Source organism: Pleurodeles waltl, chromosome 5 (genome assembly GCF_031143425.1).
Source record: "Pleurodeles waltl isolate 20211129_DDA chromosome 5, aPleWal1.hap1.20221129, whole genome shotgun sequence".
Lineage (NCBI taxonomy): Eukaryota > Metazoa > Chordata > Amphibia > Caudata > Salamandridae > Pleurodeles > Pleurodeles waltl.
This window is the reverse complement of record NC_090444.1, coordinates 1397566240-1397592135: the sequence shown is the minus strand read 5'-3', so window position 1 is coordinate 1397592135 and position 25896 is coordinate 1397566240. Positions and strand designations below refer to the sequence as shown.

Below are 25896 nucleotides of genomic sequence, written 5' to 3'. Positions count from 1 at the left end.
GATTCACATTATCGTCATGAAAATTCGGATTATGACCTCTCATTCTCTGTCCTCTCATGTTTTGGAACAAATTCATGTCACTTGTTTGCTGAACAACATCTTCCTGCACCATCATTGGACACTCCGCTTCCAATGTCCGACCACTCTGCAAGCGTGACAAGTCAACAATCTCTTCATTCCCTGCACATTATTCTGGACCACTACAGTATTCAGATCAGGACTATGGTTTCCATTATAAATTCCTTTGTGACCTCTACCTCTCATCTGATTTTGAAACACCACATTTCCCTGCTGTTGCTGTGGAAAACTTCTCCGCATCCCTTTTGTGCCGCTTTAATCTGCATCACCATCGCCTTTTCTTTTAACTTTCTCTGCTTCAACTCAGTCTCATCACTGCAGTACTTTGCATACTGCAATACCTCATCAATAGGCTTTGCTTGCCAGCAAATCAAATGACTCCTAATGACCACAAATCTGAACACAAAATGAATCATGTCTTTCAGCTCGATTGTTTCTGTACCACTGTAATGCTTAAATGCCTGCAACAATCTCTCAAAATATGCATATATTGACTCTTTTACTTCCTGAGGTGTCCTGTCTATTCTCTGCCAGGAAATGTTTTTGGGCGAAATTCTCATTTTCAAAAATTCGATCGCCTTATAGTAATGTTTCATTACTTCAGGAGATGGTGCACCTGTAGCTGGATCTCTCTCTGGTTCTTTTGTCGGCCAATCTATACTCCTCTTACACTCCATCCACAAATCAGTTGGAACTACTATATCTAATAGAGTGTTCAAGTCTTCCCACAGGCACTTTGCAAGTTTTACAAACCTGTCTGTCTGTTGGTACCGTTCTACTGGCCTCTCTCTCAACCTGGATTAGTCATTTGTAAAGGACAGAATGTCCCTTCTGCTCCAAGGGATATGAACAAAATTCCCTCCTGGAATCTGTCATTGGTAAATATTTCACTGGCTCCTTAACCTGCTGCACGTTGGCTGTCAGTGCCGCAGAATCCCTTTTTCTTTTATCTCTTTTCTTTGCCCATCTGCCTTCCCATTTGTCTAAGGCTCCCCATGTTGGAGTAACTCCCTAAGGTGTGCCTTCATCCATGCAGACCTCATCTGTTCGAAGTCTTTTGTGTAAAAATCTAACCTGTAACTCCATTTCAAATGCTCTGTCTTCTCTATTTCTATGCTGTACTTCTCTGTCAGGTCTGCTAACCTTTGATGCACATTGCTGACTTCCCCTCGTAAATTTTAAACCACAGATATCTCAACTCTGCTTCTGTGTAGGACTCTAATCTGTTCACACCCATAGTCCCTTCAGTGAGCTCGCCCGCTTCCATTCCTAGTCTCATATAGTTCAGGTACTCCTCTTCCCTAGGAGCACTCTGCAGGGTATTCAGCTTGTCTAACCATTCAGTCAATTGCTAGGCAGTCAAACCTTGCAACAAAATGTTGCTGGCCTGGGCATGTGGTGTTTGTTCCACCACTGTATTTGGGGACTAAGGTGTCATTAATTTCAGGTTCTGACTAACATTTGACCCTATGACAGCATCCGGAGGAACTCCGAATGGACGAAGGTCTAGCAATGATCTTGGTCCGTCAAAGGCCTACCCCTTAGGAGAGACTAATCTGACATTCTCATTAAATCCTCCCCTCATTGAATTTTGACTCAGGACTCCCTGTCCATTTGCACTGTTTTCTCTTGGGCGAACAAAGGTAAAACTGGACCAATGGCAACCGGTACAGATGCAGCATCTGGGCTTGGTCTAATACTCAAGTTCTGTGGGTGCATAGTTCCCATATTCTGACTCATCAATATAGATGTCTCTGTCTGGGTCCCTGCTATCTGAGTGTACTTTGGCATTGCACATTTCTGCACTTGCGGCAGTAAAAGTGGAGTTGACTCTATCTGAACCAACATCGGTTTCGGGAAAACCTGTCCTGTTGGCACTATTAGGTTTGTGGCAGTTTCCACTATGGGTACATCAGGGTAAATTCCCAGGACATTTGACTGTTGCACCTGATGTTGTGCTACTGGAGTAACAAGTGCATTAAGGCTACTCTGCATTGGGCTCTGTGTCACACTCAGATTAATCTGTACTGGACTCATTGTTGTGCTACCCTTTGTCTGTGCTAAGGGATTTACACTAGTGCTCGGGCCGTTCTCTTGTGCTGCATGTGGTGGGGGACGGTTTCTCAATAACTGTAAAATTAACTCATCCCTAAATGTAAAAAATCCTCTAGACTCCTTTTCTTTCTGCTCCCTACTCTCAGAAGGGCTTCTGTTTGTTTTTCTGGTAGCTTTCCTTTCTTCTCCCTCGCTGTCTTGTGTAATTACTGGAAACAATTTAATCCCCTGTAAAGTCTCGGCTCTCAACAGTTTCTGAGCACTGTTCCATCTAGCCTCCTCTAGTGTCTTTTCTGCCTTTTTCATCCTCCTCTCAAATTTCTGTTGCTGTTGCTGTCTGGCTATTAACTCCCAGATTTCTAATGCCTCGAACTTTGCTGTTCTCAGGAGAGGGTTTCAGATTAGACAGCACCCTCCTCAGATTCTCAAGCTCCTAAAATTAAATGTTCCATGGGCAGGAAACGCTAAGCTCCCATCCTTCTCTGTCACTTTGCACCATTGTTTCAATAAAAGACATGGCACGACACCCTGCTCCTCAATTACAGTGTAAGCTGGTGTACCTTCTGGCAGTACAATATCTCCGTAATATGTACGTATCTCCCCTTAAAGCTTTAATAAAATTAATTTTTGCGACACTTATGTTATTTTAAATCAAATCAGGATATGACTTTTAATCCCAGAATTCTCTTCACCCACCTTCTCAACCAATTGCGTTTCATGGACGGCTGCCAATCCGTGTGTGACCCTTCTCACTAACCAGCCTATACCAGTGTGGCTCCAATGATGTCACACTCACACGTACTGTGGCTGACAAAGTCTTGGGGCTTTTCCTCTCAAGCTCAAATTCACATGAAACTAATGCAAAATGATTGCGAGCACTAACAAAAATCAAAACCCAATTTGTTAATTTACTACAGGTAGGACAACCCAATCGCTGGGAAACTTTACGGATTTTTAACTGACGGCATTTCGTTCTAACAGCTACTCCTTCTTTCTCAGTTTCCCTCATTCGCAAGCAAAATTCGACCTGCAAATTTCACTCTCAGCTGATCAGTGGGTCTGTCCTGGTGTACATAGGACTTGCCAGATCTCGGTCGAAAATGTATTTCACTCACTTTGACTCACACTCTGACTTGTCGACCACGCCTTATTAACTTATTAAACCAGACAAATTACAACAAAAACCAAGTGCCTCATACACTTTTCAATATACTCTGGAGTCGTATACCAACAACCACGTGGACAATTTTTTAGCACTAAGTGCCACATACATGTGAAGTTTGATGACTTCTCTACTGTCACACTTCGGAGTATGCACAATCCTTATACTACTTCATTTGGAGTACGCAAACTCCATAAACCTCACAAACATCACAATTCACCTGCGATTCTCATAAGCTGTGCAAGCACAAAACATACTTCATTCACACCATCACTAGAATGTTGAGAACATCCTCAAACAATCATTGGCAAGCTCCAAGATTCTGGGAAAGTCATTTTATGTACTTAGGGGCACATTTTCTTTCCACTTTGTATCATTGAATATGAAAAAACTCAAAATTTACTCAATTTCACCCAGTCTGCGAATTATTTTGCTCTTTGTAGGATATTAACCCTTACCCCACTACCATCTCTGGGAACACCTGTTATTCCTCGCTTACAAGCTCTGGGACCAAATACTCTCTCTGGACCGTATGATGGACACTTAAAGAGACAAACCATTTACCGGGCCTGTATGATGGGCTCTTAAGGGGACAAACCAAGAACCGGGCATCTATGATGGGCTCTTAAGGAGACAAACCATGTACCGGGCCTGTATGACTGGCTCTTAAGGAGACAAACCATCAGTCTCTGCTACCATCTCTGTTAGCGCATCAGACCTTATTAAGTAAACTTACAAGGGAGATGAGTATAGGCCGATGGACCTTTTCACTGCGCTTCAAATTGTTCCCACCATGCAACCCCGTACCAATACAAACCAACATCAAAATTGCAATCAGTGACATCAATAACCAATAAGAGTCAATGATTTCCACACACCGTGACCTTGCAGTCATAAGTAACCACAACTTTATGTAAAAGTTAGAATGCTTATTTCCCTATATTATATTAACAATGCTAATGTCACGTAACTTCGTCTCAGAATCAAATGATAAACATACAGAGGTGTGGAGTGTCTTAGAGTAGAGTTGTGTAGAGTGCAGTGGCATGGAGTGCTGTGGTGCATGGAAGAGTGGTGTATAGTTAGGTGGCGGAGAATGCAGTGTTGCATAGTAGCGTAGAGTGAAGTGGTGTGGTTTGGTTTTGAATAGAGTGGTGTAGTGCAGGGTAGTGCATTGGCGTACAGTGGAGTGATGCAGAGTGTAGGGGCCTAAGCTGGAATTGTGTAGAGTGCAGTAGCATAGAGTGCAGTGTTTCAAAGTAGACTCGTAGAGTGCAGTGCTGTATAGTAGAGTGGCGTAGAGTGCATTGGCATGGAGTGCAGTGGCATAGAGTGATGCAAAGTAGAGTGGCATAGAAAGCAGTGGTGCAGAGTGGAATACAGTGGTGTAAAATGCTGTGAGATAAAGTACAATGGCATAAAGTTCAGTGTTGCAGAGAAGTGTCTGTTGGAGTAGAGTGCAGTTGTATGGAGTAGATTGGCTTAAAGTGCAGTGACATATACTGCATTTGTTTTGAGTAACGTGGTGTAGTGTGCGTGGATTTAGAGTGCAGTGGTGTAGAGTAAAGTGGGGGGAAAGTGAAGTGGCGTTGAGTTGCAGTGAATGGAGTGGGACTGAGTACAGTGGCCTAGAGTAGATTGTTTCAGATTAGGTTGGAGTGGTGCAAGTAAAGTACCATTGCGTAGAGTAAAGAATAGATTAGATTGGCATAAAGTGCACTGACGTAGTGTGAAGTGGTACAGAATAGAGTGCATAGGTATAAAGTGTCGTTGCATAGAGTGCAGAGTAGAGTGGCATAGAGTGAAGTGGAGTGGTGTAGAGTGCAGTGAGGAAGAGTGCAGTGGTGCAAAGTAGATTGGGGTGGAGTGCATTGGCATAGAGTAGAGAGAAATGGAGTGAAGTGTTGTGGAGTGGTGCAGAATAGAGTGCCATGATGCAGTGTGGAGTGGCGCACAGAGGGAAGTGGGATAAACAGTGAAGTACACATGGTGTGGTAGCGAAATGTTGTTAAATACAACAAATCTGCAATTGAAATGGCCATTATACTACCACAGACATATACTTTTACTGATAAAAGTATAAAGCCCACAAAATGACAATCTGTGAAAATATCATCGCCTAGTGTATTGATTTGTTTTGATCAGGGCAAAATGTTTGTTTTCACCACTCTTCAAAGTTAACAAAAAATTTGCACGTGTTTGTTAGTTTCTAAATCTGATATATTGTTTAATATCTGCACCGTTTATTTACAGACGTTTAAATTTTGTTGTGTGCTAGATAATCTAAAAATATGTAAATTTTTTTTACTGTTTTCCTCAAGCACACCGTTAGTAGTTAGCATGATTGTCACATAAATATTTTTACTTTGAAGTAAGAGAAAGAAAAGTAAACACCAGGCTCCCTTAAAGACATAGCTTGATATTTGACCTCTGCCTTTGAAGATAAGAACAAGATTTAAAGACCTGTTTAGAGAAATGAAGCACAGGTGAAAGAATACAGTAAACAGGCTTTGGGAAACAGAAGGGACAACCCCATGGACAGCCTAAAACAAATAGAGTCAGCAAATAGAAAGCAAGCAAATGTCAGCCAGTGGTAAACAATGGGCAGAATGCATTCCCACTGATGATTTCCGAATGTCCCCATGATAGTGTTAGCAAACCAGACAGCTGTGCTGTCCGTTAAACTTTGACCAAAAAAGGCTTTATCAATTTGAAAGATCTCTAAATAGATAATACTTAACAGGCAGAGCTGCAGTGTACCTAGGTAACAACTCTCTCTCCCCAGTGCTGCATGATTTATCATAAATCAGCTTTGAATAGAACGTAAAGATGTATTTCTAAAGGCATGTCCTCATAAATGCTGTCTTGGCGCTGAAATAACATATTTATATTATTACCCATTTATGTGGTTGTATTGAAAAATCAGCCATTTTCTTCAGGCATCAGCTTATGAGTTGTGAAAATACATGCTTTTATGTCTCGAATAAGTGCTTTTCACTGTTGTTAGAAATGGGGTTTCTGGCTGGCTAGGGTATGCACCTCACCCAGGCAGAACCCACCACTCTAGTCAGGGCAAGTAGGTTACACACTAAAGATAACCTGTGCTCACTCCCTGGTAGCTTGGTGTAGGGCATTCAGGCTTGTCCCCAGAGGTCAAGTGCAAAGTGTTTGCGCAACACACTCACACCAGTGACAAAATTAATACACCATAAAAGAGATTCCACACAGGATTATATCAAAATATACTTCTTGTATTACAAGTCTCTTTCTGTGATATAATATATGTATATCTCACAGACCAAAAATGTCATACATGGTAAACATTATGCGCATTATGCAATTTCAGAAATGTTACTTGTTAACCTGACACTGCAAAAATCAAAGACAACAGGCACTATATTGTCAGGGGGTGAAATACAGCAGTAAACATGTGGATCACAAAGTCCCCCCCCTGAAGGGCATAACCGCATCAACATATTTCAGAAATGCTCCTCGGTTAATGCAGCAGATTCAGAGGCCCCCAACTCATCAGGCTAGAAAAAAACACATGAATCCCAGTTTGTCATCATAATTGCCTAGACCATTGCAGGACACCATGATTATGTAACTCACCACATATCACCATAATGCAATACGTTATGAGTACTCATGCACAAGATACTTTGCCACTCCTAGTATGATTTGTGCGGATAGTGTAGGTGTCTCAGAAGAAGAGATAATCTTGGGCACTGGGCAGTAATCAGGGCAATCGTATCTTGGAAAATCATGAGGCGCAGGGGCACCAGTGCTCCTATTAGGGACAATACGGTGATTTCCCCTGAGCCGTCCAGTCTCCTCTGACAGGCCGATGCCCTCCTCCCCAGAGGGTTGTTCCCTGGGCACAAGCATAACAAAGCCCCCCTATGTTTTGAGCAATGTAAGGAGCGGGACGATACGCACACAGTAGCGGAGGGTGGAACAACACCCCTGGAACCCCATGTGCAGGGTTTCCACCAGTACCACTGCCTGCGAGCATGTGGTGCAGCGACTTAAACCGGTGCAGCTCTTCTCTTCATGGTGGGCTGTGTGTGAAGTTGGCGGACTTTCCTGGGGCCAGCTGCCACCACAGCAACCTGGGCCACAGCAGAAAAGTCAGCAATGCAGACAAACCCCTTTTGTTGTTTGTTTGTAGCGTTAGGCTCTGCTTTTTCCTCTGCAGTGTTCCTCTCTCAAGCGGCGCGCTCCAAACACAACGTGGTTGATCACAGGAATGTGGCTGGCTGTCAATGGAAGAGAAGCAGAAAACACTTGGGCATAAGAGGTGCTGTAGACAGGTAGGCCAGCACACCAGGGTCTTGGTTAACAAAGTTGCAGTTCTTCTTGTAGCCCAGGAGGCTACAGGTCAGCACAATTAAGCAAGCAACTACTACAGCAGTTCCTCCTGGTAGCACAACAGTCCTCTGGTAATGTGCTGCCTGTTGGACCTAATAGTCTAAAGTCAGGGAGCAGCTGGCAGCAGGGCATCAAACAGAAAAGCAAACCAGTAAGTCCTTTAGGCCACATATTACTTAGCAGGCAGCAGGGCAACAACAGAAGAGCAGTCCAGATGAGTACTTTGTGCAGCACAGCAGTCCTTCTGTCAGAGGTTCAGTCCCAGTTCCAAAAGTACTCTAAAAATCATGGGGTCAGAGCCGCTGTACTTACACTAAAACATGTATTTATTCAAGGGGTGACTTAAAAGGAACCCTTTCAAGTGTATGACACCTCCTTGCAGCCCAGCCTTGGCTCCAGACATTAATAGGGGGTAAATCAGCCTTTTGTGTGAGGGGGGGAAACAGCCTATTGACATGTAAGGTTTGAACAACCTCCCCCTTTCCCAGCAGAGGGATTCAGATGCCACTCCTGTAGCACCCAGCGCCTCCTTTGTTGTGGCTGTCTGGAAAGTATGCACAGAGTGTAGCTGTCACTCAGCCCCAGAAGTGGATTTGAGTCCATCTGCAAAACACTAGGGTTATAAGCACAGAGAAATGACCACTTTCTAAAAGTGGCATTTCTAAAATATTAATGTAAAATCCAGTTACAACAGTAAGCAGATTTTTCACTATTATTTCAAACATGCCCATGCTATTTCTTCCAGATCAGACATTACTACTTAAAAATATATAAAGAAATTCCCAATGCTAACCTAGGAGAGGAGCAGCCTTCACAGTAGTGAAAAACGAAATATGCTGTTTGTCACTACTAGGACAATTAAAACAAAGGTACACGTCTTATCTTTTACATACACATCACCCTGCCCAAAGGTCTACCTAGGGTCCTACCTTACAGGTTACTTGGGGACAGTAAAAGGATAGTTTAGGCCTTAGCAAGTAGTTTGAATTGCCAAGTCAGTGTGGCAGTAAACTGTGCACGCAGATCCACACAGACCCTGCAGGGGCAAGCCTGAGACAGGCTTGAAAGGCTACTTCGGTGGGCAGTGCAATCAGCTCTGCAGGCCACTATTACCATTTAATTTACAGGCCTGGGTATATGGTATACCACTTTACAAAGGACTTTCAGGTAAATGTAATATGCCAAACAGGTGCAATTCAATCATACCAAGTTTTAGGGGAGAGAGCAAATGCATTTTAGCACCGATTAGCAGGGATAACGTGTCCAGAGTCCTAAAGCTAACAAAATGAGGGTCCGAAAAATAGGAGGAGAAAGGCAAAAAGTTTGGGGATAACCCTGCAGAAAGGGCCATTTCCAAAACATATACTAATTCAACTAAGCAAAAACATCTAATTTATTACCCTTGCCTGAAAGCAGGAAAGTTACTTACAGGTAACGGGAGAGCTACCTGTAGCTTATGAGCTACTTATTGGAGGAGCCTGGTCTGTACCCAAGCTTTAAATTAATAAACTACACATGTGATCAACTTCTCCTTCCAAAAGGTGATTGAGTAGATCTCAATACATTCTTTGTCATGCCATGCTCTAACAAATAAACTAAACAATTTGAAGAATCTTTTCCTTCTCATTATACTTAATTTCCTACCTTTTCTGGTTTGACAAAGCCAACTTGTGTCCCCCATCCATTTCTTACAGCAGACCGTGGTGATATCCCAAATCACAGTGTGAGGCAGAATGTTACTTTTCCAGAGCCGAGCACCTGTGCTCTAAAGACACTCTCCAATACCTCAGCCCTTTCTTTCCCGGTAGCCAGTCAACATGATCAGCTTGTGTTGCCATCAATATTCAGCTTTCTCCTGCCTATGATTTTGACAAGATAATTTGAATTATAATGTTCATTTTACGCTCTTCTTTTGGAAGGTGACCCACATTTTTTGTTGCTGCATTGATGGGATGCCAGAAGACCTCCTGATTGACTGCACACATTGTGATGTTCTATAACACTTTACCTTTGAGCCTCCTTATCTTAGTTGTCCTCCAGTGCTCAGTTCAGTGCCGTATGGAGCAGGCATACTTTTGTAGGTAGAAAATAGGAGAAACCACACTGATGTCGGGTAAATTACCCCTTGTTTTCACAAGTGATCCTGCTGGGATATTTGGTCTTCAGTGTTATTATCTATTGCAAGAAGCCAGCTGAAATCACCTACCCTGAAATGTGTCACATGCCTAGGAGCAAAATATACTTTGAGTTACCCTTGCAGCCCAAAGCCATTGGTCCTGTACTGAGGTTCCTTTGCACTGTGAATCTACTGGCCCTGTTAGCAATGTGCCTTATAGGCCTAATTCTATAGGGAAGATCTGTTAAGGCTCCCTAGTAGGGTAAACCCACTGAAGTTCTTGAAAGGTGTACTGAGTTACCCCTAAAGCATAAGCGTGTAAGGGCATAACTAGATTAGCCAATGCTGCAGAATTTTCCTTCCAGAGTCCATGAACATCTTCTTGTCCAGTCACCTATCTTAAGTTGAAAACCATCTTGATCGCTCCAGTGTCAGGAGGTCATGTCATCTCACTCATTGAGACACCTTGAAATAAGTTCTACCTAGGTAACAGTGAGCCTTGATGCAGAAATAAGCCCAAGTCGGAAGATGATTATTCTTTAAATCCCTATGAGCATTCAGAAGACGATTCTTCTCTAAACCCCTATGAACAGTCAGAGGCAAAATTTTGATAATTGGTTAATTAACATGAAATCGTAGAGAAATAATATTTTGTGTCACTCCTGATGGCAATTGTAAATTAGCACATGGTGGCACACCAAGTTTGGCATACCTTTAGATGTACCTTCTCCTTGGTCAGTTGTGGTCTTGCTATTTGTGAAGGCTGACCTACCCTACCAGGCTGGTGGCTTTAAGACTCCAAGATTCCCATTGAGCAGGATCATAATACTGACAGTATATGGTGGGTTTGAACCATATTCCCCCAAAAGTAATTCCTAAGCTGACCCCCTTTTCAAGTCCTAACAGGTTTTCTCTTTATCCAGATGTACCTTGTATTTGGCATGATTTATATTTTTGCAACTAATGTGGTAATGTGGGCTTAGCATGTTTGCAATATAAAATTTCTCTTCACATAGATACATTTTTCCTCTCATCTACCATATCACCTCCATAATTATTTACCTAACTGAGGATTCCGGTTTGACCTACTATACTTACATTTCTATTGTTCAGGGTACTAGGGCATTAGTGTCTTGGTTGTCCTTCTAAAAATGACAGACTCTACAGACAAGATATATATTTTATGTTTTACAGGTGCACATGTTAGGAGACATGATCCTTTCATCTGTCCTTTTGTCCTCATGAAATTACTTGGACTATATATCAGTGAAACTTGTTAACATTTCCTTATAATTTGTTGCATACATGAACATGTCAAAGTTTAATGTACTATGAGTGAGATTAAGAGCCTAACCTCACCAGACGCATTCTAATATAATCTTTGCAAGTTAGACATACTCCTATGTTTGAAGACAGCTAGCATTTTAGTGACTATATATCACCCCCTTACCTCTTATCAGAACCAGTTCAGATATATCTGCATATTTTTCTTTAGCACCATAGTGGCAAAGCCTTGTAGATGCCTTAAAGCAATTGCTCTGACATTCCTTACATCACTTTCCAGCCCTGCATTCAACAGGGAACCTAATGCCAATGATGAGAAGCCCAGGATACAGTAGGCGCTGCACTTCTTTTCCCCTTTGGTCTCTCTGGTGAGGTTTCCCCTTCATAGTTTCGATTCTCACTATTTATGGTGTAGAATTGGGATTCATATCTGTGATGAGCTGCATAAATAGTAATAGGTGTCATTTGAATAGATTTTACATAGTTTGCATGTATGAGTAGTGCTTGTTCACACCTGTTTATCTACACACATTTTCTGTTCATTTATTTTTTTGTTTTTTTATGCAGCTCCCCTATTAGATTGGTTTGAGTATTTTATTTGGGTGGAGAGTTCCCAGTTAGTCCAATCCCTCTTGCCTCCTGTCTGATAACAGTGTAACATGTTATCGGAAATGAAGCCAAGATTGCACACAGTAACTGCAGGAACAGGCCAGACTCCCAGTGAAATTGATCACTAGTCTTATGACCAGGTCAAAGATGGACCTCACACAAGTAGAACTTAATTCAGATTAGAATAAATCTTCAGCAAGCTCTTATTCATCCTTGAAGCTATGGCAATCAGACATGTGCGGATGATGGATTGAAATTAAAGACTATCTCTAGCCATTCTCAGTATGATCTGTGTGTCATTGGCATAAGTCTTGTCTTCTAAATTGAAAGATCTGTTCAGCTTTGTTAGTGGGATAACATCTATATTAAACAATGTTGGGCTCAAAGATGAACCTTAAAGCATCTCACAATTTCAAATGATTATATAATCTGAGGAATGGAAACTGCCTGAGCGCTCTCAGATAAGTATCTGATACAGCCAATGGTCCTGTGCCTTACACCTCCTTCTTGTAGAGTAGCTATCAGGACTGAATGAGATGCGGGTTCCAGTGTGGCTCAGATCTAAAAAGAGTGCTGCAATACCTTCTGATTCTGGATCTTGCACAGCTGGGCCCCATGACTGATGCAAGGGCCACTTTGATTTTGTGAAATGCTCGAAATCTTCTGTTATTTAAGATAGCATTTGTTTCACCTCTCTTTCAGCTATTGTTGCTATGAAATGCAGTAGTGAAATTGTTTGGAAGCTGCTTAGAATAGCAAGATTAACATTACATTTCTTACAAAACAGTACTACATGCGCTTGTTTCTAGCGGGAGGGAACAGAATTAGAGGAAAAAGATGTATAAATGAGGGCGGTACAAATGCGTGCACTAGTACTTAGCATCAGGTAAAATACTTTTTGCTGGAGAGAGATCCAGAGGAATCTTGACTAACCTGGCCAAATTAAGCAAGAGTAATGTTCCTGGGAAATTCCTTATCTTCAGTCATAAAGTGCTTAAAGAAAGCATTGGTGCCTTCGAGACAAAATTAGAATAAAATGCTTGGATTTTAAACGTTAAAAAAAAAACAAAGATTGCTACATTCCTGGTGAAGGAACAATGGTATTGTCACAAGATAATGATTGAGTTTCTTTATAATTTAAATAACTCAGCGGTTGATTTGGTACAAGAAGTTCTGAGTATAGCATATATTTCATTTTGGTCCTAAACCTCCCATCAAGTTAGGAGAATCCTAACAGCATTATTACAATGGTAAGTAATTGCAGTGTATCTGGTTTAGGTGGCTCATTTCCTTAATAGGACCCCCTTGCAACTCATTTTATTATTTTTTGGGATTCCACCAGCAGTGGTTCCCTAACATACTGCACACATTTGAGTCTGTATTGCTTAACTTAATTATAAGCAGGCTTCTCAAAAATATAGTAGGATCATTTTACCTTCCACTACATTATCCTTAGATGCAATGGGTCTCTTTCTTCATCCAAATAATGATCCATGAATCTTGGCCAGGGGTCAGAAACCTGACCACTTTCATTTGGTTATTTTACAAGTCTCTTGGATCCCCCTAAATAACTGTTATTAGATTAGACCATTCATTATGTAGCCACTTGCACTTTGTCAAGAGTTAGGTGCAACCTAGGCTAAACTGCCTTGGTGCTTCCACCATATCTCAATTATCTTCACTAAACATCTTGTTCTCTGCACCGATTTTTGGCCACTTTGCTACATATTGCAACGATGTATAACCAATACAATTGTGGAGCTTTCATATGTGTTTTCTGACTCATTCTTTGAGTAATCTTTCCCTTGTCGAATTTTCAATTCATTATCTTTGCATACAGATTTTCTTCTCTCAGAGAAACCTCTGTTTTCTACATGTATCATTTTACTTACTCTGGTCCCTCCCCCTGGGTACTCCTTACTTCACGAGTTGAGCCTTAACACACCAAAGTGAATGGTTAACAAATCTATCTCTAAACCATATTTCCTGTGGCAATTAGGCCCATTTACCTTTTGCACGAATACAAGGATAGGTGCAATGTGGGTCATTTCAAGGCAAGTGGTACTGTGGTGAGCAATGCATCAGGACTGGAGAGTAGGTTTCAACCTTGGCTGAAATTGGAAATTTCAACTCTTCATGAGGTGCAGAAGAGATTGAAATTCTGCTAGGACTTATTTCAAAATATAATGTATGTCAACTGCTCTTTGCTTGTTGTGGTTGCCCTCAAGTAAGCTGGTGTAATTAACAGAGGTCAGGGCCAAGGCTGGGGAGGTTATTTGCCAACAAACTATCAGCGCTGTGATTGATATTTAGCTTCTTGTTCAAGGGCCTATGACTGCCACTGCAATATTGAAGAAATTAATGGTAGAGGTTCCACGACTGTTGAGCTGGGTGCTCACAGAACGATTTTGTGTCTTGACCCATTTGCTTTCTATCCTCTTGCTGCTTGATCTTTTCCCAAAGCAAGGGTGTAAGGTTCAAAATGATGCTTCTCCAGACAATGCAAATCAGCCTTCCCCTGAGCACTGTAGCTATTGAAAGCAGTGCTCCCAAAAAGAAAATGTGTTTCCTTCTCCCTTCTATTAGCGGATCTCAGAACGCCACACAGATGACCTTGAAATCCCTGTCATAATGAATATATGTCACTTTCATTTACCAGCATTCAAGTTAAGCAGACATTTAAGAAGGATGCTATCCTGCTGGACCGTTTCACAAACAGTGAGGACTTTTGCAGTATCAGTCTGACTATAGTATCTATTTGCGCTCTTGGATCTTCTAAGTTCTCACACAAGGGACTGGGTGCTGCTAGGGAACGAGCAACCATCTCTGTCCCTGTTCCCCCTCCTTCGCACTGGGTAATTATTTGCTGTCATCCGCTGTTGTCTTGCATGGCCCGACACTCAGAACTGGAACTTTTTAGCAGCTAGCCTAGAGTGAGCGCCTTTGTGCAAGGCCACTGCAAGAGTGTGGAGAGATGCTGTTATGCTAGGCCGCAGAGTGCCAAAGACAAGGCAGATACCTCACAGTAAACCTCACCACACATGCCTATGTACACTTAACGTGCGTCCAGATTTGTGACCGCTTCCACTGTTTGCATCGGGAGGTTAAAATATGTTTTTTTGTGTTCATATGAATGTTTACACTGTTTCTCTGAACAGTTGATTGCTTGAAATAAAACAGAAACAAATTACAGTATGTGACATAATTCTGGGAATCCTAGGGATTTAAAACATTTCTTTTCTTGAATTACACTTCAAAAGAAACACCAGGTTAAAAAACAAATAAAATCAACATTAATTAAAATTATTGAGACATACAAAATATAAAATAGTGTGGGGCATTTAAATCACTGTGTCTAGTTTCAGAGTACACTTCTTTCTTCAGTGATTGCTTTATCAAATGTCATCAATCACAAAAGGACAGCCCATTTTATCATTCAGCATATACCTCTACAGGCAAAGGAAAATGCATGATTGGATTTCTATTAGGTACTTCTAACTGCAGATTCCTCACCTTGTCAGTATCATCAGGCACCAGACTGGATCCAGAAACTCAAAAAGCAGTGCTCCTTCATGCTAGCAGGTGATGCTGTGCGGCTCTGTGCTGACTTTGTTCCTCTTTTGAGGTGACTATTGGGTCAGTATATATGCACCACCGATGCGTGCTGACAGTACATTTCTTTGTGCATCTTCAGACACTGATGTAGAGCTCCACTCTTTTTTCCTTCATCTGATGAAGAGATTGTTATTCTTTTTTTTCTTAGGTATTTGATGGTGCAAGAGAACATGTCACCTCCTAAGACTACAGGATTTAAACCTTGTAGGAGCTGTAGTAAACAGATGTCTGTGACAACTCCTTTTGAAGTGCGCCTCGGGTGTTTGGGTTTGGTGCACAACTCCAAGCCCTGCAAAGACTGCTCCCAGATGAACCAAAAAACACATTTGGAAATACGAGATGAAGGTCTACATGACAAATTTCAGCAAGACTCTGTTCCCATCCTGTTCCAGTTCGGAATTGTTTATGAAACAGATATTCATTGCGGTCAAAGTCTTTGGGTAAGTCCAAGAAGAAGTATAAGAAGTTGAAGCACAACAGCTTTCCCTTCCTGGCATTCTCACTCTCCAAGGAAGGTGCAACGGTGTCACTGTGCTTATAGGTCTTGCTCCCATTCCACTGAAGAGCCTCCGAACTTTCTGGGCTCATTAGCGACATTGCAGCATATAAAAGAATTTCGAGGGACCCTGCTGTGCATCTTCAGCACACTCCTGGCTTCCTCTGGTATGTATTGGCTCCAAGAACCCAAAGAACCTGTCTCTGCCCTCAGATCTGCTGCTGGCTCTGAAAAGATGGTGCAGACGTTGGTTCTGGCACCAATGTCTGCATCTGTCCCTTAGACGTCTTGCCGGCACTGATGCCAGATCCACAACTTTTCCTGGTATCTGACTCCTAGCCAAATTTGTCTCCAATTCAACTGAAGGTGTGCCACAATCCTTTTCAATCCTTCAAACTCAGACAGAATAGCACTTCTGTGCAGTTGCACACAGACACTACACAACTTTACAGCTCGGGCTCCAACCAGAGCCAGCCATATGGAGATAGTAATGGGTGTGAGGGAGCACGTTTGTTCTATGATGAGGAAAACCATATGTGAACCTGTAAATTGCCAAGGTACTGGACACCTCATGAGACACTGGGTTGGTCCACCCCCAAAACCCCCCCGCCCCCTTTCACGGCCAGAGACTGGGGAAAGTACATGTTTTACTATAGTCACCAGGAGAGCTGCTGAAGTTCTTGACCTCCCTCTCCTCATTGTGGAGGTAAACATTAATGTCCTCACTGAGCTCCTTCAGCATGGTCAGGCACTGACAGAACCTCTTTTGCCCTTCATTGAGACCCTCACAGACATCATGTTAGGCACCTGGTCTAAGCTAACTCCCTGGTTAATTGCCAAGTCACACATCACCATATACCAGCTCCAGGATACCCTTATTTTTTTAACCTAGCATCCAGACCCCTAGAGTTTTGTTGTTTAGGCATCCACCAACGCTGTGAATACTAATGGCTTTCTGACTACTCCTCCAAACAGAGAATCTAAATGCATGGAGACATATGGGAAACTAATATTTTCGTCAGCCAGCCTTGGCTTGAAGTCGATCAATGCCAACTGCATCTTGCGACACTACACGTATGCACTCTGGGACATGATTGGTGAAATCTCAGCAGTTCCGGACGTCTTCCAGGCTCTCTGGCCCAGACCATTCATGATGGCTGAGACGCTGCCAGGTTTATAATTTGCTGAGGACTAGATACCACTGATTGTCTAGGGTGGGCCCACAGGTTTCTCTAGGTATGTCCAGAAATCTCTAATTTAATGTCTTTTGCTGGATTCCAACTGTTGGGTGGGAAAAACTGACTTTGCAGTTTTAAGGTGAGCTGAGCCACAGCACTCTCCTTGGATCTTTCAGCACCAGTTTGGTAACCTCCTTCCAAAAAGTTCTGCTGCTATCAGGTATATGCAAAACGCTTGGCATTTCAGCAGAGCCAGGATCTGCCAGCTGCACAGAAATCCTCCCATCCCTTTCTAAGAAGGGTCTGTGGCCTCATTAGACATCACCCAAGCCATCAGGTATAGCGCATGTCTCCCACCCCTCCAAAAACAACTTCAAAATCTCTTCTGTGCACCCCCTAGTAGCACACAACCTTCTTGTAAAAGTCAGGGTCCACCACTTCCTTCACAGGCAACTGAGCATCACTTTGGATAAATGAGTCCTTCAAATTATCTGATGCGGCTACACCCTGCTATTCCCTTTCAACCCACCGCACCTCTGACATACATCAGAGCAGCTTTTGGAGGACCATCTGCCCATTTTCTGTCAGGAAGTGCAGATTTTTTAGTCCAGAGGAGCCACAGAGAGGAAATAGGCCTCAGAGGTGGGGACTGGGTATTATTCCTCCTACCTCCTAGCGCAGAAGAACAATGGCTTTCATCATATTCTGGATCTTCACCCTCTCAATGCCTTCTTGGGAATAGACAAATTCAAGATGCTCACTTTGGCCCACGTTCTTTGTCCCCTAGATACAGTAGACTGGCAGGTGGATTTGGCCTTGCAGAAAAACCTATTTTCACATCCCTGTCCTGCAGGCCCATAGACTCCACCTGCTGTTTAAAGTGGGTTACAGGCAGTTTCAGTTTGCCCTGCTCCTTTTTGCCCTGACCAGTGACAGTTGAGTGTTCATGAAGTTGAGGACTGCTTCCCGTCTTAGGTGGTCGGGTTCCAGTCTTTCCCTACCTTGACGATTGGCTGTTGAAGGCAGGCTTGTCGCAGTCAGTCATGGACCACCTCCAGACGACGGCAAACCTCCTCGTATTATTGGGGTTCTCACATGACCTGCCAAAGTCACCTGACTTCTTTGCAGAGGCTTCCTTTCTTCAAAGGCTTTCTTTCATCTGAGCCATCCTTGATACAGTGCACATTCCCTCTTATTCATTTAGTCCAGCACATATGGGCTATGATCCTGTGGTTTCAGCCTTTTTTTTAAGTCTCACTGAGGATGCCTTTGAGGATCCTTGGTATGCTTGCCTCCTGCATCGTGTTCTTTGATCATGCTAGATGACGCATTCTAGCTCTGCAGGGGGATCTGAAATCCCAGAGGAGTCAGCACCAGGGGAATCTGACACATTCCATCCAGGTTTCAGAGGAGACTACAAAAGATGCTCAGTAGTTCCTGCTTTAATGCAATTGGACCAGCTCCCCTCCCCTCTGCCAGTGGTGATGGACACATCAATACTAGGTTGAGAAGGTCATCTAGGAAAGTTGGAGATCGGAGGACTCTAGTATCCAGTGGAGACCTGTCTCATCAGTTTGCAGGCTTTGCAGGCAAATCACTTGGCACTGAAGGCCTTCTTGACAAATATTAAAGAACAGCTTGTGCAGCTTTTCACTCACCACAACATCGCCATGTGCTACTGCAACAAGGAGGGAGGGGTGGAGTTCTGTGCCAGGAGGCTCTGCGCCTGTGGACCTGGCTGGTGGTAAACTAGTTAGTGGTATTTTTGAACAACAAGGTGAACAATCTCAATGGCAACTTTCACTTTTAATGGCTAAAAAATGGCAGCTGAACCCTGGCTTGATCTTTTCACCACTGTCGAGAATGCTAAGTGTCGCCAGTTGTGTGCGTTACCATCCCCAGGAAGTTTCTTACTTGAAGACACATTCCTCAAAGAGTGGAGCACATGACTTCTGTATGCCACCCTGCTGCTGCGTTTCCTGCCCAGTGGTCTGAAGAAGCTCAGGAAAGAAAGAACCTAAGTCTTACTAGTGCCTCTTAATTGGGTCAGGAAAGTGAGGTAACTTCTGGGCTTGAACATTTGTCCTTATATGAGGATGCCATTTCGGGTGGACTTTCTGTCACAGCAGGGCACTATTTTGCACCCTGTTCTGTGTAACCTGGAACTCCATGCATGGAGATTGAACTGTGGTAGTGTATCTCTTTTCCAGTGTTGCTGATCTGATCTTGACAGCCAGGTGCCCTTCTATGAAGCTGAAGTACATCGGGTGCTTGGATAAGTTTGTGGCTTTGCACTCAGACAGACCTGTTGCAAGTCAAACTGTTGGACGTCTTGTCCGTTTTATCTTTGGCCCAATAAGGACTTTCAGAGTGGCACTGTTAAAGGTTACTTTTCGGCTCTTTCAGGATTTTTACTTTTGCCAGCCATCCTTGCTCAAATCACCTGTTGTGATATGATTTCTTAAAGGCTATGTATACATGTTTATCCCAAAACCTATTGTGAAGCCACAGTGGGATTTAATTTTGGTTCTCACTTTGCTAATGTCTGCTCCTTTTCAACCAAAGCACAGCTGTCCATTATGCCTCATGACCTTGAAATGAGCCTTTCTGTTTGTGATAACATCAGCTCTTCACTTGATTGAGTTTCAGGTCCTGTGGGTCCGGCTGCATTATAGAACCTTTTTACTGGGCAAACTGCTGTTGAGAACCTGAGGTCTGTTCCTGCCAAAGGTAATGATGCCTTTTCATGCCAGACAAGCTATCTCCCTTCTGATATTCTTTTCTCCACCTAATCCCTTCGTTTGGACCACAAAGGAGAAGGAGTGCTGAGCTTTTACATCGATCTTATCAAGTACCATAGGGTGGACAAACAAGTCTTTGTGGGGTTCTCTAGAACAAGGAAAGACAAAGTGTGAAAAAGTGGATCAGATTGTGATGACGAGTTCTCTGTATTGAGATCTGGTGCACATTGGTAAGAAGCATTGTAGGAAATCTCTTTTCTGCGTTGTCACCATGGAATACTGCTTTTTGCTGGACCCTGTACTGTTGCTGGCTGTAGCGCTCTGTTCATCTCACACTTCTGCTAATACTCCTGGACCTGAGGAAGATCAGAAGATGACTGAACTTGTTATCAGATACCTGAGAAGTACCAAGAAGACTAAACATTTGTATCTAAAGCAGTATCTTTTGACAAGGTGAGGAATCTGCACCTAGTAGTATCGATCAGAAGCACAAGCTACTTACCTTCAGTAATGCTTTTACTAGAGGAAAACAAACCACAAATTATTCAATTCTCTCCCACCTCCCCATTCTGTGGAGTGGTGTCCTTTTCCATCTGAAAAAGTCTCAGTTCAGGAATCTGCTTAGAGGTGCTCCCAATTTGCTGATCAGCTCAGAGTTTGAGAGCATGGATTAGGCTGCAAAAGAAACTGACATCCGTGAGCATGGTTGGTGCTTCTAGGTGGTTCCATGTGTTAGCTCTGGAGAAGAATCGAGCTGGTGCTGAACTGCATGGCACAACCTGCCGGCAGATAGGAGTACTGCTTTTTTACTTTCTGGATCAGTCTGGTGATCGAGAATATTCTCAAGGTGAGGAGTCTGCGGCTGGATATAATATCCACCAAAAAGAGCATTACCAAAAGTAAGTGAGTTGTTCTCCACTGACATTTGTTTAACTCCATCACTCCCATGCCACAAAGTCTTAAAAGCGAAGGTATTTTAATATAGGGTAGAAAGAACTGAATATAAATACATTGTATCAGTCTTATTGCACATTCCCAGTTAAACTATTAGGAAATTACTTTAAAGAAATGACACTCCTCGTTTATTTGTACCCGTCGGTGGACTAAAAAAATGCTTGATGTCCTGCATTCTGGGATGATGGCATTTGGAATCTCTCTTGCCTTGTTAAGCTCTTCAGTAAATAACCAAAATCCATAAGAGCAGGAAGCCTTCAGGTAACCGGTTTTAGCCTCACGTAGTTGGAAGTCCCTACATAGTCCTTTATTTCTCCCTTCCCAATTAACTCTCCATCTCTGGGTTGGTGTCTTATGGCATTATGTGCCCGGTTTTTGCTTCTGATACCCAGTTATTTTTAAAGTTCATGAGCAGAATATATCAGATCAGCTTGGCTTGTGCTTCTGCTACGGACTCAAGATCATCCAAGGTTCTCCACTAACATCTATAATTGTATGATACAAAATTGCTTGGCTCTGAAACAAAATGGAGCTGGTTTTGATTGCTCAGGCATCCCACCTGCTGGATGAAATCTCTGTGGCCGGTTACTCCTTCTCACTTCATCTTGTTGCCGCAGTGCCTTACTTGGAAATCGCAACCAATAATGAAATACTTAAAAACAGCTGCCACAGTACCACCGCAGGATACAGAAAAAAACACCAAGACACTCTTACAGATTATCTTATAAAATGGCCCTTTATAGGTTGCCCTTAAAGTTTATCCAGGTTTTTGCCTCCCGATTTAAAGCTGCTTTAGCTTAATAACATACGACCAACTCGGTGGAAACTGCTCTGCTGCACATTGAATTATTAGGTTGTGTTTTTAAAATGCTGTGGTTATTTATATTGTAGAGAGATGCTTTTTCAGCTGTGCTTTAGGATACCCTCAGTAGAGTCACGACTCTACGTGTGCAAGCGTGTTTTCTTTGGAACAGATTACCCTCTTTCCCCCCCGTGGCTTCCTGGTAAACTAAAGTTTCCTTATTCCTCCAGTATCCTCCATAGTTAATAATAAAAAAAAATACTAAATGGGCAGTTACAAAGAACATTTCTGTTCGTTCAATTGTATTTTGAAGCTCCTTCAATCTACACCAGCTATTGCACCCATTATGCCAGGGGTATGTTTCTTGATAGTGCAGGCGTGATTTTAGTCATGGCTAAAGGAAATTCAGTTTCAATACCCGATAGTTGGCAGCTTTATTTTCATGAACTATTTAAAAAACTGCTTTGGACTTGATTCACATAGGTAAACCTACACTTTTGTGTAAATGTACTGCTTCTAGGTTTGCACAAAGTACGCATGGAGTTTTTCAACCTCCTATACTGATGTCTGCAAAGTTTTCCGCACGTGACCATTCCGCAATTGGGGAGGCGAGCTCAGCACACATTAGTATAGAGAATGCGGAGTCGTAAAACTCCTCATGTAGTTTGTGAATGCCTAAAAGCAATAAACTTTTCCAAAAGTATAGGTTTACCTTCACGAATCAGACCTGCAATTTCTAGGACATAGATGTATGATATTCAGACAACTCGTTTACTCTGTCTCCTAATGGCTTCTTAATAAAACAGACCGTTTTAGTATCTTGGTGGCTAACATTTCTAAACACCATGATTAGTTCATTTTCATATTGACTGAAAATGAGTTCAATTTTCAAATGAGCTTGTAAAATCGATTCAGAATCGTTCTAGCTAGGAAGTACACTTATGAAAAAAAAATACAAAATCACTTCATATACTCCAGTCCCACGCTTTCGAATATGCAATGTTAGATCAGCCATTGAGTTCATCCGTGGATGGTGATGAGGACGCACAGAATGATTTTACTTGTTGAACAAAATAGTTTTTTTTAAATTAACTTGGCAGTTGAATAGTTCTGAACATCTTTACATCTTTGTATGTTGTATTTATATAGTGGTGTACATGTGTCATAAAATCAATGTCTTCTGTTGCCAAAACGGCTTGAAAGTTTTTCTTCGTTAACCCTGTATTGGAATTTGCCTTTTACTCTAATCCTCTCACAGACAACAATAATGACCAGGGAACAGATACAGAAGGAACACGATTCCTTGGTTAGAAGTTCAGAACAACTCCTTAGTGCCCTACAGAAAAAGAAACAACAGGAGGAAGAAGCGGAAAGACTAAGACGAATTCAGGAGGAAATGGAAAGAGAAAGGAAAAGACGTGAAGAAGAGGAGGCGATTCGCAAAAAGGAGGACGACGAGAGGCGACTGTGAGTGATAAATAAAGATGCATCAATGTTAATGCGATGACTGAAATACGTGTTGCAAATATCAGTCTTTTGTACAGTTCGAAAGAATTTCTCTTGTTTATCTTCTTCATGGATTTCTCTTCTTCAGCAAAGCTGAGATTGAAACAAAGCGCAAGCAAGAGGAAGAAGAAAGGAAAAAAAGGGAAGAGGAAGAGAAGCGGATCCAGGTTGGTTTTGAACTGAGATACATTTTTGCTACTTTCAATTCATGGCTTAGTCTGTGAATTTAGACTGTGTTCTTACATTCACCCCAAAAATCCGGTCAGCTCAGATTTACATATAACATTTGACAGTACAATTTGTGCACAGTGTGTGGTGTACATGTGGTCAGTAGGAGGAAGCATGTCCTCCTTTGGGGTTAAGAGATGAGATAGGGTGTGTGTATTTTGGGTAATGTGTATTTTTGTGTAATGTGTATTTTTTTTAAGGAGTATGTGTTTGTCAGAGAGAGAGAAAAACGAGAGAGGAGATATCTGCATTTTATGCTGTCTTGTGGAAAGCTTGTGTTGGCTTTCAACAGGGAAGTCAGTACAAATAATGCTTCTTGTTCTGTATCCACAACTTTCTCATAACAGCAGGAACTGCGTAAATTGATGTATTTTCCTCTAACTCTTTGAATAAACTCAGATGCCACTGAGTTTGTTGACGTAGAGGGCTAGTATGTCAAACTCTGAGGTACAGTACATGATGACCCCAGAGCAGAAGATATATGGGTACATAAAGAATGGTAAGATGGCTGAGGTAAATTAGAAGTATAAATGACAAGAGAAACAAGCATTTGCAATGCAACGGGTCTCGCGTTTGCTCATGTTAGAGCTGATAGTGTTGTAAACTCCTAACCTGACTTTTCACCTATCGGGCAAAAGTGCATTTATATAAGTAACCCAAAAAAGTGCAATTAACTATGTAAAGTGCTGGACTTCTGCCAAGCAAGATCGCGCTCGTAAATTAGAGAAAAAGAAGTCCACGAGCCCAATGGAAAACAGCGAGCCTCCCATGTTTTCTGTACTTGGTCGCTGCGCTCGAGGAGGGCTAGCCACCGGAAAAGGCATGACTTATGCATGCCTTCGACTAATGAAAGCAAGCAGATTTTATTAGGCAAGCCCACGAACCAATAAAAAACACTGACGTGAAGTTGACAGGGCTCCGAGCCCTTTTCTGAACACTAAAGAGTCTCGCTGCGATACGCATGCGCGAGCGCATGCAACACAGACTCGACCCTAAAAAATGGAATGTAGGGGAGCAAGTGGCTGTAGGGGAAAATGACCAATATACACATGAATTCTATAATGTATTGTATGGTTTCCAAAATAAAACCAGCTATTGAAAACAAAACCAATGTATCGGTTAGCATTAGTGATCCCTGTCATTCTACCTTGTTATTAAAATCTTTGTGACTCTTTAGTGTTATGATGTGCATGCAGAAATCTATTTTTCACTTTTATAGAGAATAGAAATATGTTTCATCATTTATTTATACTATGCTGACTCTAGCTACCTGCACATTGCAAGCCGAGTGTAAAGTTATTTGCAAGGTGTCAACATTTTATGAAGTTGTTTATGAACTCTGCCCTCAAGCAAGAAGTACCTGTGATTTCAGACTAATGCACAATCCATTCCTCATGCATGTTTAACCAATAAGGGTTGAACTTCAAGTCAGTTGCCCTTTTAAAAAGCAGGTCTCACAATGTTTTTGAAAATGTGTTTATTCGGTTTACAGAACAATACAAAACAAAAGTAGTGCAGCATTGCATTTTTAAGTCCTTTCACAGAATTAGTGTGGTAGGCGTGGAGACAGAGCTTTCCAGAAGAGGGCAAAAAAACAGGAGGAAGGACCAGTATCTGACTTTCGCGTTCTTTCAGGCTCTACATGCGGAGATGATGTGAGCGGCTGAGCTATTCTTGGTTCTTAAATGGACCCACCAGCCGTAGAGGGCGCAGGAAGATGCGAGTGCAGGAGGTTCAAGGGCTGTGTTATCTCCCTCCAATGGGGCCCAGTCAGACCTGTCTCCCAGGGGTGTATTTTTGTTCCCCAACTTATCTAGCATATCACCCCAGTACTTAAGGTCTCTCTCTGCATTATCTGTGCGGACCCTCCAGAGCTGCCACTTCTCTGCTGCCACCCATTTCAAGAAATTATACGACCATTTTGACAAAGATGGCGAGGTTGGGCATGCCCAGTGTATGGCTATGCATTGTCGGGCTAGTACTTAACCCAGTTGAGCAAATCTGTACCTCATTTTCTTTCTCTTCTTGGGAAGTGGTAACAATCCAAACAGACAGTGTCGGGAGTGTAAGATCTACTTTCACACTCTGCACACCTCCTGCAGTACCTCATCCAAAATGGTCTGTAACTGACTATAGGCCGACTCAACATGTCCAAAATCTGCCAGGACTGTACCACACCTACTGTGCCGAATAAGTCCTATGCAAGCGCTGTGACATCAAATATGTTCTATAGAGGAAGTAAAATTGTGCCAGCTTAAATCTGGCATTGCTGGCTACTTCTCACACCTGTGCAAGAACTCTGTCCCATTGCCCATCATTGAGTGGGGTCTGCAATTCTCCATCCCAGGTGGAAAGCTTCTGTGTAATATTCATCTGCCTATTGTTTTTTAAGGTTGCATTTAGCCAGGAGATAATACCTTTGAAGGAGCCTGGAAATAGAATCACCTGTAGAACTTGGGACTGCTCCGACACCTCCGGGAATGATGTCCAGATCTCGCGAGTCATGCGTGATATACTCACATATTGCAAAAACTGTCCCTGATCTACACCGTTGTGAGTTCCAACCTCCTTCACGGACATAAAGTTAGCATTTAGAAATAGGTCTCCCGTTCTCTGGCAACCACCCTTCAGCCATTTAGAAACATCCTTGGAGTCTCAAATTTGCAGGAAGGGCGCAGCCACCAAATTGTAATGAGCTTGG

The 25896-nt window shown here is 42.5% G+C and overlaps 1 protein-coding gene across 7 annotated transcripts in view; it reads left to right on the top strand.

Moving 5' to 3' along the window:
* The window catches only part of MYO6 (myosin VI), an 892076-nt gene that overhangs the window by 691672 nt on the left and 174508 nt on the right, over positions 1 to 25896 (top strand). For all 7 annotated transcript variants that reach the window (XM_069235652.1, XM_069235651.1, XM_069235650.1 and 4 more), the window contains exons 26-27: positions 22720 to 22928; positions 23056 to 23134. In XM_069235652.1, the coding sequence (XP_069091753.1) occupies positions 22720 to 22928; positions 23056 to 23134 (288 nt within the window). The remainder of the gene's footprint in view (positions 1 to 22719; positions 22929 to 23055; positions 23135 to 25896) is intronic.